The following is a 15,094-nucleotide window of genomic DNA, read 5'->3' on the forward strand; positions in this document are numbered from 1 at the left end:
TCTATCTCAAGTAATTGGCAATACTAAAAGAACTTTCAGTTTTGTGTACTGTGATCACTGAGCAAGACCTATAGTATTTTCTTCTTTTCACTTATTAAGGCTTCTTCTGTATTTCATAAGTAACTGTCAGATATTTAAATAGATGCTGGAGAAATTGTACTAGAGCATCCCAGCCCTAGAATTAGAGAAGATGAATGATACAATGACCCCCAAATCATTTTAGGTTGAATTAACAAACAAACAAAAATAAACAAACAAACAAAAATAAATACCAAATCAATGAATTTAAAAACACAATGTTTTTGGTAGGGTTGATCAAATTTGAAGTACAGTGAAATCTCATTATATGTATTAAATCTACATCTTCCTGTCACTTAAAGGATTAGTATTTAATGAAATAAAATGCAATGGTTGCCCTTAAGAAAATTTTCCTCCATTAAACAGCTCCTAAACAGTGGTGGCTGAACTATAAAAGAGCTTTCATTGTATTAAAAAAAAAACTTTTTGATGCATCTATTTGGACAACGTTGTACTGAGCCCCCTTTTCACATTTTATCACATGCAGGTGTGACGTTGCTTCTTCTGTGTGGGAAAGTTAGCCTGCATTTACTTTTAAATGCAGTTATTAAAAGTTTTGCATTACCCCATCAATGAAAATTTTCAAGTGTGCACAGAGTAGTGAATCATAAACCAAACATTCCGTTTTTATTTCCTGTAGATTTTAGTAAAATATTCATAAACCAACCATATAATATTTATACATCAAGATGGCGAATTTACATTAAGACTGCACATTTAATCTCTTTCACCATCTCTGTTCTCAGTGCCATGCTTTTAACATTGATAGAAGTGTATACTAGGCAACTAGTAATGAAAGAAAAAAATCCATTCTTTAATGAATTCAGGTACATTAGCCATTTGTTATTTTGTGGTGGACAAAAATTCCTCAATGTTCATTGTAATTTGTTGGCAAAATAAAAGTGCCTTAAGTTAAAAGTTTGTTTTGAGATCCATTAAAGAAATCAGTATCAGTTCACAATGCATTTCTTTACAAAGTTTTTCTTGCATGTCCATTATAAATTTAATATTGTAAATGTATTCAATTCATTTACATGCCTATGGCTGCCTTTGATTAAACATTCTTCAAAAAAATAAACTCTGTCGAGATGTTGACTTTGCGCAAGCAGTTTTTTCTTTCATGTAATATTACTTGGATGTAAGCTGTTGTATAATCACTGCCAAGTAGATTTGCTGGCCATTTATAAATTTCAGAATCTGAGGTTCGAGGGTTCTGAATAACTAATGTAGCTTGTGGGTGAAGAGGCTCTATTTTGTGTGTCGTCCTCTTACTTACAAGCAGGGAATGGTCAGGTGTCTCCCATGTGATCTCTGGTTTGGGGACCCCCAAGGCCACTCAGTGCCCCTGAACAGCCGTTCCTGTCTTTGTAAAGATGTTCCCGGGTGAGTGATGGGTAATTCGGGGAAGGGAGGCGACAACCATTACTGGCACAGTAATCAGTGCACGGCCAACACTATTTTGAGCATGACAAATATAGTTACCTCTGTCATAAGCCGCTGCTGCTTTGATGACTAAAGTGCCGTTTTCATGCAATATGTATTTTCCATTAATTTGAGGCCTATCTATTGTATAACCACTGGGAACAGCCCATTTAATATTTGGCTTAGGACTTCCCTCTGTTACGCAATCCAATGAGAGAGATTCTCCACTGATGCAGTAAACTGTGCCTAGTGTATAAGTAAGAATAGCTGGCTTCTGGCCAACTTCTAATACAATTAATTTTTCAATATAGCCAACTTTATTTCTTGCTGCGCACCGATACTTTCCTGCATCATCGTGGCTTGTCTTATAAATGATAAAAGAACCACTGCTTGCTATGAAATAGTGAGAATTTTGCAGCCCACTGGGAAATCGTGTGCCATTTGGTAAAATCCAGATGATTTCAGGTGGTGGGTTTCCATCAACAGAGCAATTCAATGCTATAGTCTTTCCAAGCTCAGTGACTACTTTTTCATTAAATGGATTTCTGAATGTTGGTCTTCTAAGCATTTCTAGTACTTCTAACTGTACGACCAGTACACTCTCTCCTCCTTCATTCCGAGCCACACAGATAAAGTCAGCTGAATCTGAAAACCTCACATTCCTAATTTCCAGAGTTCCATTTCTATGGACTGTGATTCTACTTCCATAGTAAGGGGCTGTGAGGAAAATGTTGTCAGGCATGATCCACATGATTTGAGAAGATGATGTCCCTTCAACTCTGCAGTCAAAATGTTTTTTGGAATGCCTCACAGCTGTGGCTTTGATAACAGTGTTGTTTGTATACAAACCATTGATTAGTGGAGGCTTGGAGACAACATCCAATTTGTGCATTTTGGTGTCATCCCCACTGGGATTCCTGGCTACACACACATACTCTCCTGAATCAACCAGTTTCACTTTGTTAATGGACAAAGACCCGTTGGAATGAAATGTGTACCTGTCCTTAGAAAATGAGATCATATCATGGGAAGGCAGCAACCAAAATATTTTTGGCTTGGGCTCCCCAGTGACCTCACAGTCAAGGAAAGCTGTGTCTCCAGCATGGATCCTCATGTTGGTTTTGTAACCCTGTCTGATTCGAGGGGCAGCTGTTATCACTTCCAGATGCACCTTCATCTCATCCTTCCCTAAAGTGTTCTGGGCAAAGCAGGTATAATCACCTTGCTGTGCTATCTCTACTTTATTGACATATAAGGTTCCATTATCAAAAATCGTATACCTTCTGGTTCTGTGGCCATTGTCATCAGATTGCATTTTCTTATTTATCATTGTTCCATCAGGCAAACTCCAAAATATCCTGGGTGCTGGCAAGCCAGAAGCTTTGCAATCAGCTTGAAAATCTTTCCCATGAAATACTTGCTTTATAGAATGTTGCTTGTGGTCAATTTTTGCAGGTTTCAGTCTGAAGCCAACATGCATCAGTGTTAGGTTATCTCCCATTTTGGTTCTTGCCACACACACGTAGTCACCACCATCTTTTTCTGTTATTGAGGCAATGAACAGAGATCCATTTGGGTGCACATGGATATGGCTGCCAATTCTAAGAAAAGAAGATACTGAATTGAGTGAAGAGACTGAATTGAGGAAGCTGGTGGGAGAATTGCCTATTAACATAAGATTAGCTTTATGGACAGTTTCTGAAATTGGTGCAATGAAATTAAAGTCAGTACTAAGCTATTTCCTAAAAGATGAAATTATCTAACTGTAGAGAGATAATTTAATCTAACATAGTATTTCCTCAATTAGTGAACTTCAAATGAATCTCCTTTTCATGGTGATCATTTCCAAAAAAAAAAAAAAATCATTTTAATGGTGAGAAAGAGTTAAAAATACTTATTTCCTATATACATAACTTCACTTTCTATATGAAATGGTTCTATGATTGATACATATTGATTTAAAAAAAAATTTAAGTTTACTTGCTCAGAAAAGATGGGAGATAACACGTCAGAGATATTAGTAACAAACCCAATAGTTACTTGATTAGAAAATAATTTCTACTTTGTTATAAAGAAAGAAAGTGCCAATATAAGATACTCAAAGCTTGCAATTTAGCGCCTTCCCTTTGCTTCAGGTGTTAAGTTGGTTGTCCCTGCTTTAGGTTGACCTGTATGGAACGTTTTCCTCTGGGAAGCGACAGTGTGCCTGCTATTATTACCACATTGGGCCACCAGATGGCAGACCGTTCCTGATGAAACTAAATTAGTATTTCAGAAGGACTAGTGGAAATCAATTTGGTGCTCACTGCTAACTGAAACAATTCAAATCTCTTTCTCAACAAACGTAGAGTAGTATTGTACATTATAAAAAGGCCAGATCCTTTTTTTTCAAGTGTGGAAAGAATGTCTGTGGCATGTAAGCCAAGGGAGAATCATAATGATGGATGTAGTACTTTATAAAAGGAGTTGAAATTGTCAGATGCTTTGCAATCATCTTCAAACTGTAAGCCAAGGGAGAATCATAATGATGGATGTAGTACTTTATAAAAGGAGTTGAAATTGTCAGATGTTTTGCAACCATCTTCAAACTGTTTCCCACTATACAGCTAAAAAAAATAATAATAATTTTTAGAGAAATTTAGTAACTTGCCTCTAGTCACAGAACTGCTTCCTGATGCTATACTGCACCCTGTTCTTACTACTCTATTGCTTTACTTAGACTTGGGTACACATTAAAAGCACTTACAGAGTACAAAATAATGCTGATGCCTGGATCCCATGTCCAGACTTAATGGAGTGAGAGTGCAGCACAGGCATCAGGATCCTTATTTTTCCAAATGAGTCTATGTGCCACAGAGCTGAAGCCCATTGCTGGAAATCTGGTTCTCAGCAGTTCCACACCACCTCTATCAGAAGCAGGTAAGGCTGAAGTTAAAGTGTGTATTTCCTGTTTTCACTTTTCAGAGACTCTGATTTAGTGGGCTGGCCAGGACCTGAGAACCTATTGTTTTACATAATTACTGGGTGACTTACAAATAATTCAGTTTGAGAACCAATCTCAAGTTTTAGTGTGCACAGAATTGCCTGTAGGACTTTTAAGAACACCTCTTGCTTGTTAAAACAATTCTGACTCAACAAGTTTTCAAAATATTAATATTCCCAGCGGGATTTTTGTAACTATTGGTGACTGCAACCCACCAACTATAAAAGATTGGCCTTTCCCCATCCAAAAATCTGATGCATCTGGTTGTTGTACTATATGAAAAGAGGCCAAACTAGAGATTTTTTTCATAAATTTGTATTTTTAAGAGAAAATTTATTTTAAAGAATAGAAGTTTTCCCTGAGTGAAAGAAATAGAATTCTTTATAAAGATCAATGCATAGGCAAGCATCTAAGCTTTATAAAGTCTTGCTTTATTGTCCATATGATTTGGCTGGGTATCATTTTGAAGCACAGATTCTGATTCATCAGTTCTGGGGTGGAGCTTGCTCTTATAAAATGCTCCCAGCTGTAAGTAGTAAGATGCCAAGAAGAGAAGGCATGGTTTTATGCTGATGAAAAAGGTCACATAAGTTATGTTGTAAGTTGAAAAGAGAAGTTCTAGTCTAGGACCTCTCACAAACATGCATCAAAGGCCTATGGGTAAATAGGCTTTCAGAATGTTGGGTTTGTCTTACTTTGGTCATCGATTTTGATAAGCATAGCTATGATGAAAGTTTTCTCATTTTTAGAATTGAAAATAAACATCTAAAAGAAAGAAGAGGTTAACAGTAAGAACTTTCTTTTGCAACAGAAATGCGTTTTTTCTTTGTTGTGACATACAGTAGAAGTAAGGCATCTAAAGGATATTCTTGCTTCCCTGAGTAGCTTAATTACAAAATAACCATTGAAGTGTTTGATGAACAAGAAAGCAGTGGGCCCTTAGCAGTATGTTTGATCTCCATTGTATCTTCTGCAGTGTGGAATGAGCATCTTTCTTGTGTTCTGCGATTCTCCAAATCAAAATATAAATGACCTACCTAATTGGTTTGCTATTGGAGGAATTGTTGGACTACCTGAACAAATGAATTCTGAGATGCTAATAACATTCTCCAAATTTACCTTCATATTAACTTTTTAAGACACTCAAACATTTTATCATACATCCTGATAAGATTTTGTTCTAGAAATCGTAATGCCCATTTTTGACCTTGTCTTTACAATCTAAAATGTGAAGTTTAGCTGTTATCCCCATCACATGCGCAATGCCTTCTGCACTCTTGTACTGGTTTCTGCCTGAGTAATGAAAATTATATTTAAAGCAACACAGAATAGTGAGCTATCTCTGGGTAAGTAAGAATCATTTCCACTCATGTGGAGTTTAAGTGCAATAATTTAAGAAGAGAGAAAGAGCATTCTATTTTAATGAATGTTTATAATTATTTGAAGGCAAAAATAAAGACATACTGATCAACTATAAAATATAAAAGCTGATAAAATGAAAATATCCAGTCCCATAAATAGGTATGCATATACATCATGTATAATTATATAAAATTAACTTTGCTCTTCATAACGCAGCATTTTTTCTTTAAAATTAATTTTAAGTTAATATTTAGTATTTAAATACTTAATGTTAAATACTAAATATTAAATAGTTAATATTTGATGGCTTGTTTGAAATTTAGAAATTAACATTTACTTTTTTTTTTTTAAAGATTTATTTATTTGTGCATACAGAACTGGGGTACAGGCCAGAGGCTCAGGGGCAGCAAGAGGCTTCACCAGAGACAGAGTGGGGAACAGAACAGGCAGATCGACGAAGTACACTGCTGAGGGGAGCAGCGGGCGGGTCAGGAGAGGTCTGCCACGCCATGTGGTCACCTCCGGGGCAGGCGGGAATCGAACTCATGCTGAAGCGGCTTTAGATTCTCAGTGCAGTGCTTTAACCCGCTGCACCACCAGGGAGAGCCAACATTTACTTTTTAATGAGTACAAGTTAAATTCTTTAGCTACATTCAATGCCAACATAAAATGGGCAATAAGAAATAATCTACTCTGGGCCATCCCTGGTGGCGCAATGGGTAAAAGTGCAGTGGAACTACTAGCCACAATCACTTCAGCACCAGTTCGATCCTGGCCAGGGAGCTAACCCACATAACACAGCAGACCTTTCCTGTCCCTCCTGCTGCTCCCCTCAGCAGTGTACTTTGTCAATATGCCTGTTCTGTCCCTGCTCTGTCTCTAGTGAATGCTCTCACTGCCCCTGAACCTCTGGCCTGTACCCAGTTCTGTATGCATAAATAAGTAAATTTTTTTTAAATATAACCTATTCTTCAATTTCTAAGGATGAGCATAGTTTGTATATACCCACATACATATATATTATGTATACAACTGTTATGTATCATTTTCCTTCCTGGGTTTTTTCTATTAATGGATAAATATAGTACTAGTAATGTTCATCTTCATCATTTTCTGTCATGGAAAATCATTGCATAATATCAACAAATGGCAAAAATTAATGAATCATAAACTATAATTATTATTTTTCAAAGACAGGATTTGATCAGTACAGAAAACCAGATATGACTGTCAAATGCCTGTAACAGTAGGTTGGAGAACGCGTAATGGATAGTAGATACAGGTGTCTGATGGCAGACACCCGAGTGATGGAGGTCCAGAATACATCTCATACTGTGAAGGGCTTAATGTTCTGACTTTCATAAATTGATACCAAAGCCAGTATTGAAGGACTGATGAACTTAAATGTAGATTATACAAAATTTTAAAATGCTCATAGGAGATTCTGAAGAGAAATAATGGAGTGCATCTCTATATAATCTTGCTTGTATTACAAAAATTCCACTCCTTGGATAGAGAGATTATGAATACCTTTATACAGTTACATTTTCAAACTCTCACAAGTATGGAAACATGAGATTTTTTATTCCATAAATAAACTCAAGTAGTCCTTCGAGCTAGGTATGTAAGAAACTTGCTTTTTATATTCCAATGATCTTAAAATGATTAAGTCCCTATGGTTGAGTTACTTTTATGAGCAGAGTTTATGCTTCTCTAAAACTGACTGCTATGAGCCTCCCTGTATTACTTTTTACATGTCAGAAGTTATGTAGCTGAACAGATAAAATGTCAATAAAAAGGTGCAGTTTACCTAAGACGCTGGTCAATGACAGCCTTGGATGGTAGTCTCCAGATTATTTTGGACTTGGGCTCCCCAATGGCTGAGCAGTTCAGTAGCAGTTTGTCCCCCAAATTCACCTCAATCCATTTCTGAGATGCAAATTCTATCCTGGGCATGGTTTCTCGCTCTTCTAGGGTAAGAGTCACCACCCTTCTCTCTGAACCAGTGGAGCTTGTAGCAATGCATTCGTAAGGGCCTCTGTCTGAAGAGTCTAATTTTTTTATATGCAGTGTCCCATTTGAAAATAAGAAAAGTTTGGAATGGATGAGTTGTAATGGTTTCACTTCGGTGCCATTGGGGAGGACCCAGTGAACACGGGGCTGAGGAGCTCCTTTGGCAGTACAGGGCAATTTCAAGCTCTCACCCCAGCTCCCTGCAATGAGTTGCCTCTTTTGCTCTAGAATAACAGGTGGGGCTGCAATGACCTGTATTTTAACCAGCACGGAGTCCTGACCAGCAGAGTTGCTGGCGGTGCATTTGTATAAGCCTCGGTCATAAATGCTGAGATTGTGGATGACCAATGTTCCTGCAGATGTCACCAGGGTGGCCCCCCTACTCCCCTGTGATGATTCTGAGACGACTGTTTGGTTTGCAAGAATCCAGGAAATCACAGGCTTTGGTCTCCCTTCTGCTCTACACTTCAATTCCACAGTGCTACCAGAATGAGCTGTGATTTGTTTGGTTTGGCTCTCAAGGATCCTGGGCGGATAGGAAACCACAGACAAGGTGACGTGAAGATGGTCTGTGCCAAACTGGTTGGATGCCGAGCACAAGTACTGTCCACGATCCTGAATGTTTACCCTTTGTATGGACAGCGTGCCATTGGGAAGCACCTGGAACCTGCTATTCTGTTTCTCGCTAGACAAAGCAAGTCCTGGCAAAAAAAGACAGAAGTTTATAACCATGGATAATCATTGTTTAGAAAGAAAAAAAGTTGTTTAAGTAGTAGTCTCGGGAGGAAAGCTTCTTTTTTCTTAAGCTATTGAAAACATTTAAAGTTAGGATACCTATCTTTAGTTGCTAAATTTATTCCTGGATTCTTTTATCTTTATAATTTTAATTTAAAAGCCAGGTGGCTCAATACAGTGACTAAATCCTACTCCTTTGGACCTGCTTTCAGAGCATTTCAAAAATGTTCTTAATTAACATGTTTCTTAAAACCTAATGAGTATTGCCATACAAATGTCAGGTGAAAGTAATAATAGTTTCTGTATCCTGGAGAAATGTGAGGCTGCACTTGATTTTCTGGATAGGTAATCCTGAACATAACACAATTTTTCTTATATTATAATTATAGAAAAGTAAGTATAAAGAAATAGTTTTAAATACCTGATGAGACTCTGGTCCAATGGATGGTGGGCAAGGGGTTTCCAGTGGCTTCACAAGGAAGGAAGGCATCTGAGCTGGCTGGAACAGTAAAACTTGCTACTTTTCCTCCAATGATTCTGGGTCTTTCAAATATGTCCCTAGACAAAGGGTCAAAGGAAAGTTCAGAATTTGTTATTTCTTGAATGGGTGTCTTATCAAAGCCACTTTTCTTTACAGTCTTCTGTCCATCCCAATTAGGACTATGAATGGCATCCTCTGGCAGGCCTGGAGTGGGCAACACATTCACTACTGGCTTTTGGCCTCTTTCAACTATTTCTGGGTAAGGCTTCTCCCCAAAGTAGTTTTCTGGCCAAGGAGAGGGAGTCAATTTAGAGTTTTGTGGTTTAACTTTTTTTAGAGCTGGTATTGGGGCAGAAGATAACAGACTGGAGTAGATAAAGTGGGAGCTTCCACTGGTGAATTTGGTGAACTTTGGCTGAGCTGTGGGAGATGTTACAACCTTTGCTACTAAGTGCTGTGGACCAGCATTGCGCCTTGCAGTTTCATGTGGCTTGATCGGTGCACTCATCATCCCGAAAGTGGGAACGACCTCATTGTCAGTGATTGTACTCTGATTACTCAAGGGCAGGGTGGTAAGCCCTCGAGCAGCACTGCTGTTCAAGGGTGACGGCACAGTTGAGGTTCTGATGAGTGTTGCCCTGGCTGGGGTACTCTGCCGTCGTCTGCTGGACAAAACTGTGTAAAAAGCAGTTGTTTTCTTCAAAGTCTGTGTATTCTTTTGAAGTAGTTCTGCAATTACATCAGTCGTACTAAGGCTTGCCATGCGAACACCAATTGTGCTTGAAATTCCTGTTGTGTTTTCTAAGGAAGAATGAGGAAAAGTAGAGACTTTGACTATGGTGGGAGTTGCAGCTCTAGTTAGAACAGGCGGTGTCGTGTTGGTGGATGTAGTGAAGCCAGAATTCTGGCCAGGAGAGTTGTTTGTGTCACTCCTGTCCTTCTGAGACTCCTTTTTTCTTTGTACTTTTTGTGCTCTGGGTCTGACTATTTGGAGTTTATCGGTAGTAACGGATTGATGGGCCATGGGAGTAGTCGTCAACATGACTGCTTGGATTGATGTGAAACCTGTACTTGATTCTTTGCTTGAGATAGTAGGAAGAGTAGGATAAATGAGTGGGAAGCGCAGTTGCATAATTTTCAGGAGTCTCAGTGGAAGGCGCACTTTGCTGGTATTGTGGTGAGTTATAGCTGGAACATGTGTCACACTTGTTAAGAGTGTTGTGAAATCAAAGGGTGGAACTTTATTTGTGGATAAAGAAGGACTTATGTTAGGAAGTGCTGTGGCTATGCTTTTTTGCAAACTAAACTTATGTTGATTCTTTCTCTTCTCTTTTTGTGTATGATTATTTACAAAGATTTGATGCCAGGGAATTTTCCTTCTTGGAAGTCTTGTCATGGCTATAGGAGTAGGCATAGATGTGTTGGTGATAGGACATGGAAGTGACGGTGTGATCACTGAATCTCTTTTAGTTTCACTTGTACTATACATGCTTGGGATACCAGTACCTGTTATATGAGTTTTTTCCAAAGATATGGATGTTGGGGCTTGAGATCTGATTGCACGAGTTGGAGTTGTTTGGGTATTTTCAGTACTGATATATTTTATTATGTGTGTTGTTTTATCACTAGCTGCATTTTGTTTGTTTTCAAGTAGCCATGATGGATTATGGACTGGACTTGTAGAGTCTACTGTTGGAACTCTGGCAATGTCAGCTTTAGAGATGGTGACAGGAGAAGAACTTGGAAAAGATACTGCTACTGCAGCAATGGTGATCCTTTCCCTGGGAGAACAGGCTGGGCATTCTCTATTGAGGCCCGTGGCTGACAAAGCAGTAGTGCTTTCTTCAGAAAAACCTCTGAATGTTGACCTTGCAAAGTCATAACTGTGCTGTCGAATAATTGGAGTTTTATATGGACTGATGATTCGCCCCCTGCCCCAAATTTTCTTCCATCTTCCAGAGCGTCCAGACAGAGGGATATTAGCTGTAGTGTTTCTAAGAATTTGTACATGAGAGTGAACAGCAATATATGGGTCCAGGGGTACCTCAGAGGGACTAAGCTTTTGAGTACTGTGAGAAGGGAAGTTGTTGCTCCGGGGTTTGCTGACCACAGCTGTCTGCTGATGATTTCCAGCATTTACTGACCCTGAGAATATATCCACTTGGGTATTAGTACTTAAGGACATTTTGATATTGACATCTTTTATCATAGGGGCCACTGATATTTGGGGAATACTTTGCAAATGCTCTCTTTTTCTCCCCATTAGGTCATTGTCCTGAAATTCAGTCACTTCAGAGAGTAATGGAAATAAAGTAGGTGGATTTAGTCTGATTGTGCTTGGGTTTACATCTTTTGGCATGGCTGCAGTTTTAATAGATAGTTTGAAATCTGCTAGTTTTTCAGGTGGAAGTAGTTGTGAGCTCACAATTGGGGAGACATCAGTGCCAGGAGTAATACTTGTCACAGGGCTAAGAGATATTTCTCTGGCATCAGCTGCCATTCTCCTGACCAGAACATTGGGCGCTTCAGTTGCCGGGGTTGTAAATTCTTCATCTGGAGGAAGCATGTCTGAAGAGTCTAGTTCCTTGACATGTATTTCCAGGCGTTGGGTGGCTGGTAAAAGTGGCCTTACTGTGGTATTTTCTTGCTTCTCTGGCATAGTACTCTTTTTAGTTTTCTCCAAAAGTGTTGCCCAGTGTTGTGGGTCATTTCTCCGTGTTGTGGAAGGAAAATGCCTTCTATACTCCTTAAAACGTCGGCTTGTTGCATCTCTGTGCTGCTGCTGTACTGGCTCCAAATTGTTATGCTTCTTACCTGTGCTTGCAACTTGTTTCTTAGCTATAGCCACGGTGGGCTCAAGCTCATCAAATCCAGATTCATCTGTTTCTCCATTGTACGCCACTGACCTTTGGCCATTTGTTTTGACTGAAACTTGGTTAATCAAGAAATCAACCCCAGATGGGTTAGCTGCTACACAACAATAATGACCCTGGTCTTTTTGCGTTATCCGTAATATTCTTAATGTGCCATTGTTAAGAATTTGCTTGTCTCTTGAGGAGTGACAGAGCACAATATTTCCTGGAAGAACCCAGCTAACAGAGGCATCTGGGTTACCAGTAGAATGACATGGAAGGTCCACTGTTTCACCAGTGAAAACTGTGTAATGAGCCCCATTTTCTTTATAGTTGGCTATGTAGGGCTCTACCACAGTTATCCGATAAGTGAGAATATCTGCTTCATCATTATTGGTGCTTATACAGTGATATACGCCTGTGTCAAACCTATTCACTCTCTGGAGTTTCAGTTTCCCAGATTTATCTATTAGGATTCTCCCATCCTTATTCACATAAGGAGCTCTCACTTTATTCCCATCAGCTAGAAGCCACTCCAAATGTGGGGCAGGGTCTCCTTGACCTGGGCAGTCAAGGTCAATGGTCCCACCAAGCCAAACAGTATGTTCCAACTTAGTATTATTATTCTTGGAAATCATGGTCCATTTATATTTCTCTGGCTTCATTTCAATACTTGGTAAAGTGATTTGAGCACCAGCAGAGTATCGTATCTGCAATGTACTAAGTGTGGTGGCAGCTCTGTTTAGCTGCAAGGAAATGTGGTCTTGCATTAGCCAAGAGGGCTCAGCTCTGAGAACAGCCTCTATATTTGTAAAGATGTCTTCAGGTTTAGAAGCCACCTGTTTATATTTGTAACAAAGTTGTGGTATTTCTGTGAGCAAGTGGCTCCTTTCTAGTATCAGTGGCGAGTCACTGTACAAAGCCAGAACTTGCCACACTGGCTGAATATCTCTGTCATCTACATTACACACCAGAAATGTTGAAAATGGTGTATGTAGCATGATGTAGTTATTTTCTTTGGTGAATGTAATGGATGATGTCTTTGAAGGCTTTTGGATACTGCAGACCAAAATAGCTTCATTTCCAGACTGGTCTGTCATAGTCAAAGTGAGCGAGCCCAAGGGTGCCCTGAAATCTTGGGGAAAGGGAGGCACAGAACCATTCTCTCCCAGAATATTCAGGTTCTTTACTTTTAAGGATGAGTCAATGGTTGGCCTAGTACACTGGAAAGCTTCAGCTGGGACCATAGCTAAGAGCTTGTCTTTAGAGATCTTGGGGTTCATGCAAAGTGGACATTGCTGAGAAGTGGAGGGACTTCTGTCTCTTTTGCACTTTATTATATCTAGGAAAAAGATAATTGAATTGTTGTCAAGAAGACCTCATTATGAATTAACATTTAAACATTTTGAACCAATTTTTGAACCAATTTGTAACTTCCGTGTTTCATAGAAATTACTTTTTATGTCTTATTTTTCCTTATTTTTGCCTTTAAATTAATTTCTAAAAATTATGTAGTTTCTGTGTGTTGCCAAAATATCATATTCATAGACACAAGGATTTTGTCTGTTTTGTTCACTGTTTTATTTGCCATGTCTAGAAAGTGCCTAAAGTATTAACTAAATGAATTGTTTCTTTATCTACATAAACACAATAACATTCCTTGCTTATCATTTTTATGTAAAGTTGTTAATTTCTTTTTTTTTTAAATATTTATTTATTTGTACATACAGGCCAGAGGCTCAGGGGTGGCGAGAGGCTTCACCAGAGACAGAGTGGGGAGCAGAACAGGCAGATCGATGAAGTACACTGCTGAGGGGAGCAGCAGGCGGGTCAGGAGAGGTCTGCCACGCCAGGTGGTCACCTCCGGGGCAGGCGGGAATCGAACTCATGCGGAAGTAGCCTCAGCCTCTCAGTGCTGTGCTTTAACCCGCTGCACCACTAGGGAGGGCCTAAAGTTGTTAATTTCTAATTTCTCATTTTAATGTTTTTTTTTTAAAGATTTATTTATTCATACAGAACTGGGGTACAGGCCAGGGATGCAGTGGGTGAGAGGATTTACCAGAGACAGTGGGGTACAGAACAAGCAGATCTAGGAAGTGCACTGCTGAGGGGAGCAGCGGGCGGGTCAGGAGAGGTCTGCCACACCATGTGGATCTCCTCCAGGGCAGGCGGGGATCGAACTCTTGAGGAAGTGGCGTAAGTTGCATTGTGCTGTGCTTTAGCCCACTGCGCCACCAGGGAGGGCCCCCTCATTTTAATGTTTTAAGAAATGCAAACATTCATTGTATTTCAAAGATAACCTATTTGATAAATTATCACTTATAAATCCTTACATGGCAAAGTGTTTTGGGCCTCCCTGGTGGGGCAACAGGTTAAAACACAGCACTATGAGGGTCTCCACAGCTACTGCAGCACCACTTCTATCCCCAGCCAGGGAGGTGACCCACATTGGGTGGCAGACCTCTCCTGTCCCACCTGCTGCTCCCCTCAGCGGTATATTTCAGTCAATCTGTTTGTTCTGCTTTCCACTCTGTCTCCGGTGAACCCTCTCACCCCCCACACCTCTAGTCTGTACACCAGTTCTTGTATGCATAAATAAATAAGACATTTTTAAAAAATAGCTTTCTGTTACACCAAAAAACATTGACCAAATAACAAGCTATCTTGTTCTGATCCAGCTTAAGAGCAATGCAAAGAGAAAAAGAAAAATAAAAGAGAGAGAGAGAGGCCATTCAAGGGATCAATGATACCTTAAGCTGATAGGTAAAAAGACAAATAAAATAGACAAACCTTTATTCAAACTCAAAATTGACACAAGCTATGCAACGTCCATCGTCTGACAGATTCCTGGTGGATAAGGATAAGCTCTGAAAAATCAGACTTTCCACTGCTAACTTATGTTATGACCTCCCTTTTTCGTATGATCATAATATCAAAATATTCTGAGCAACCATCAGTTTACAACTGGATTGTCTTAGCCACACAGGCAGCTGCCTGGTTCAGGCAAACCACATCAGGGTGAGAAATTCCTCTGTCTCCTGAGACAGAAGGCAAGCCCCGGGAGAGGTAAGACCCTAGGGCATAAAAACTCCTGGGAAGCTTCCTTGGTTTCTTTGAATAAAAAAATAAACTTCAGGCCCTCCCTGGTGGCGCAGCGGGTTAAAGCAC

At 39.5% G+C, this 15,094-nt stretch overlaps 1 protein-coding gene across 1 annotated transcript in view; it reads right to left on the reverse strand.

Annotated features, from left to right (window-relative positions):
• Nucleotides 1–1,132: 1,132 nt before the first annotated feature.
• The window catches only part of IGSF10 (immunoglobulin superfamily, member 10), a 24,089-nt gene continuing 10,127 nt past the window's right edge, over nt 1,133–15,094 (reverse strand). The window contains 3 exon segments of the mRNA XM_004675378.1: nt 1,133–3,101; nt 7,656–8,559; nt 9,015–13,268. Coding sequence (XP_004675435.1) covers nt 1,133–3,101; nt 7,656–8,559; nt 9,015–13,268 — 7,127 coding nt within the window.

Source organism: Condylura cristata, unplaced genomic scaffold, assembly GCF_000260355.1.
Source record: "Condylura cristata isolate star-nosed mole 26May11 unplaced genomic scaffold, ConCri1.0 scaffold00003, whole genome shotgun sequence".
Taxonomy (NCBI): Eukaryota; Metazoa; Chordata; class Mammalia; order Eulipotyphla; family Talpidae; genus Condylura; species Condylura cristata.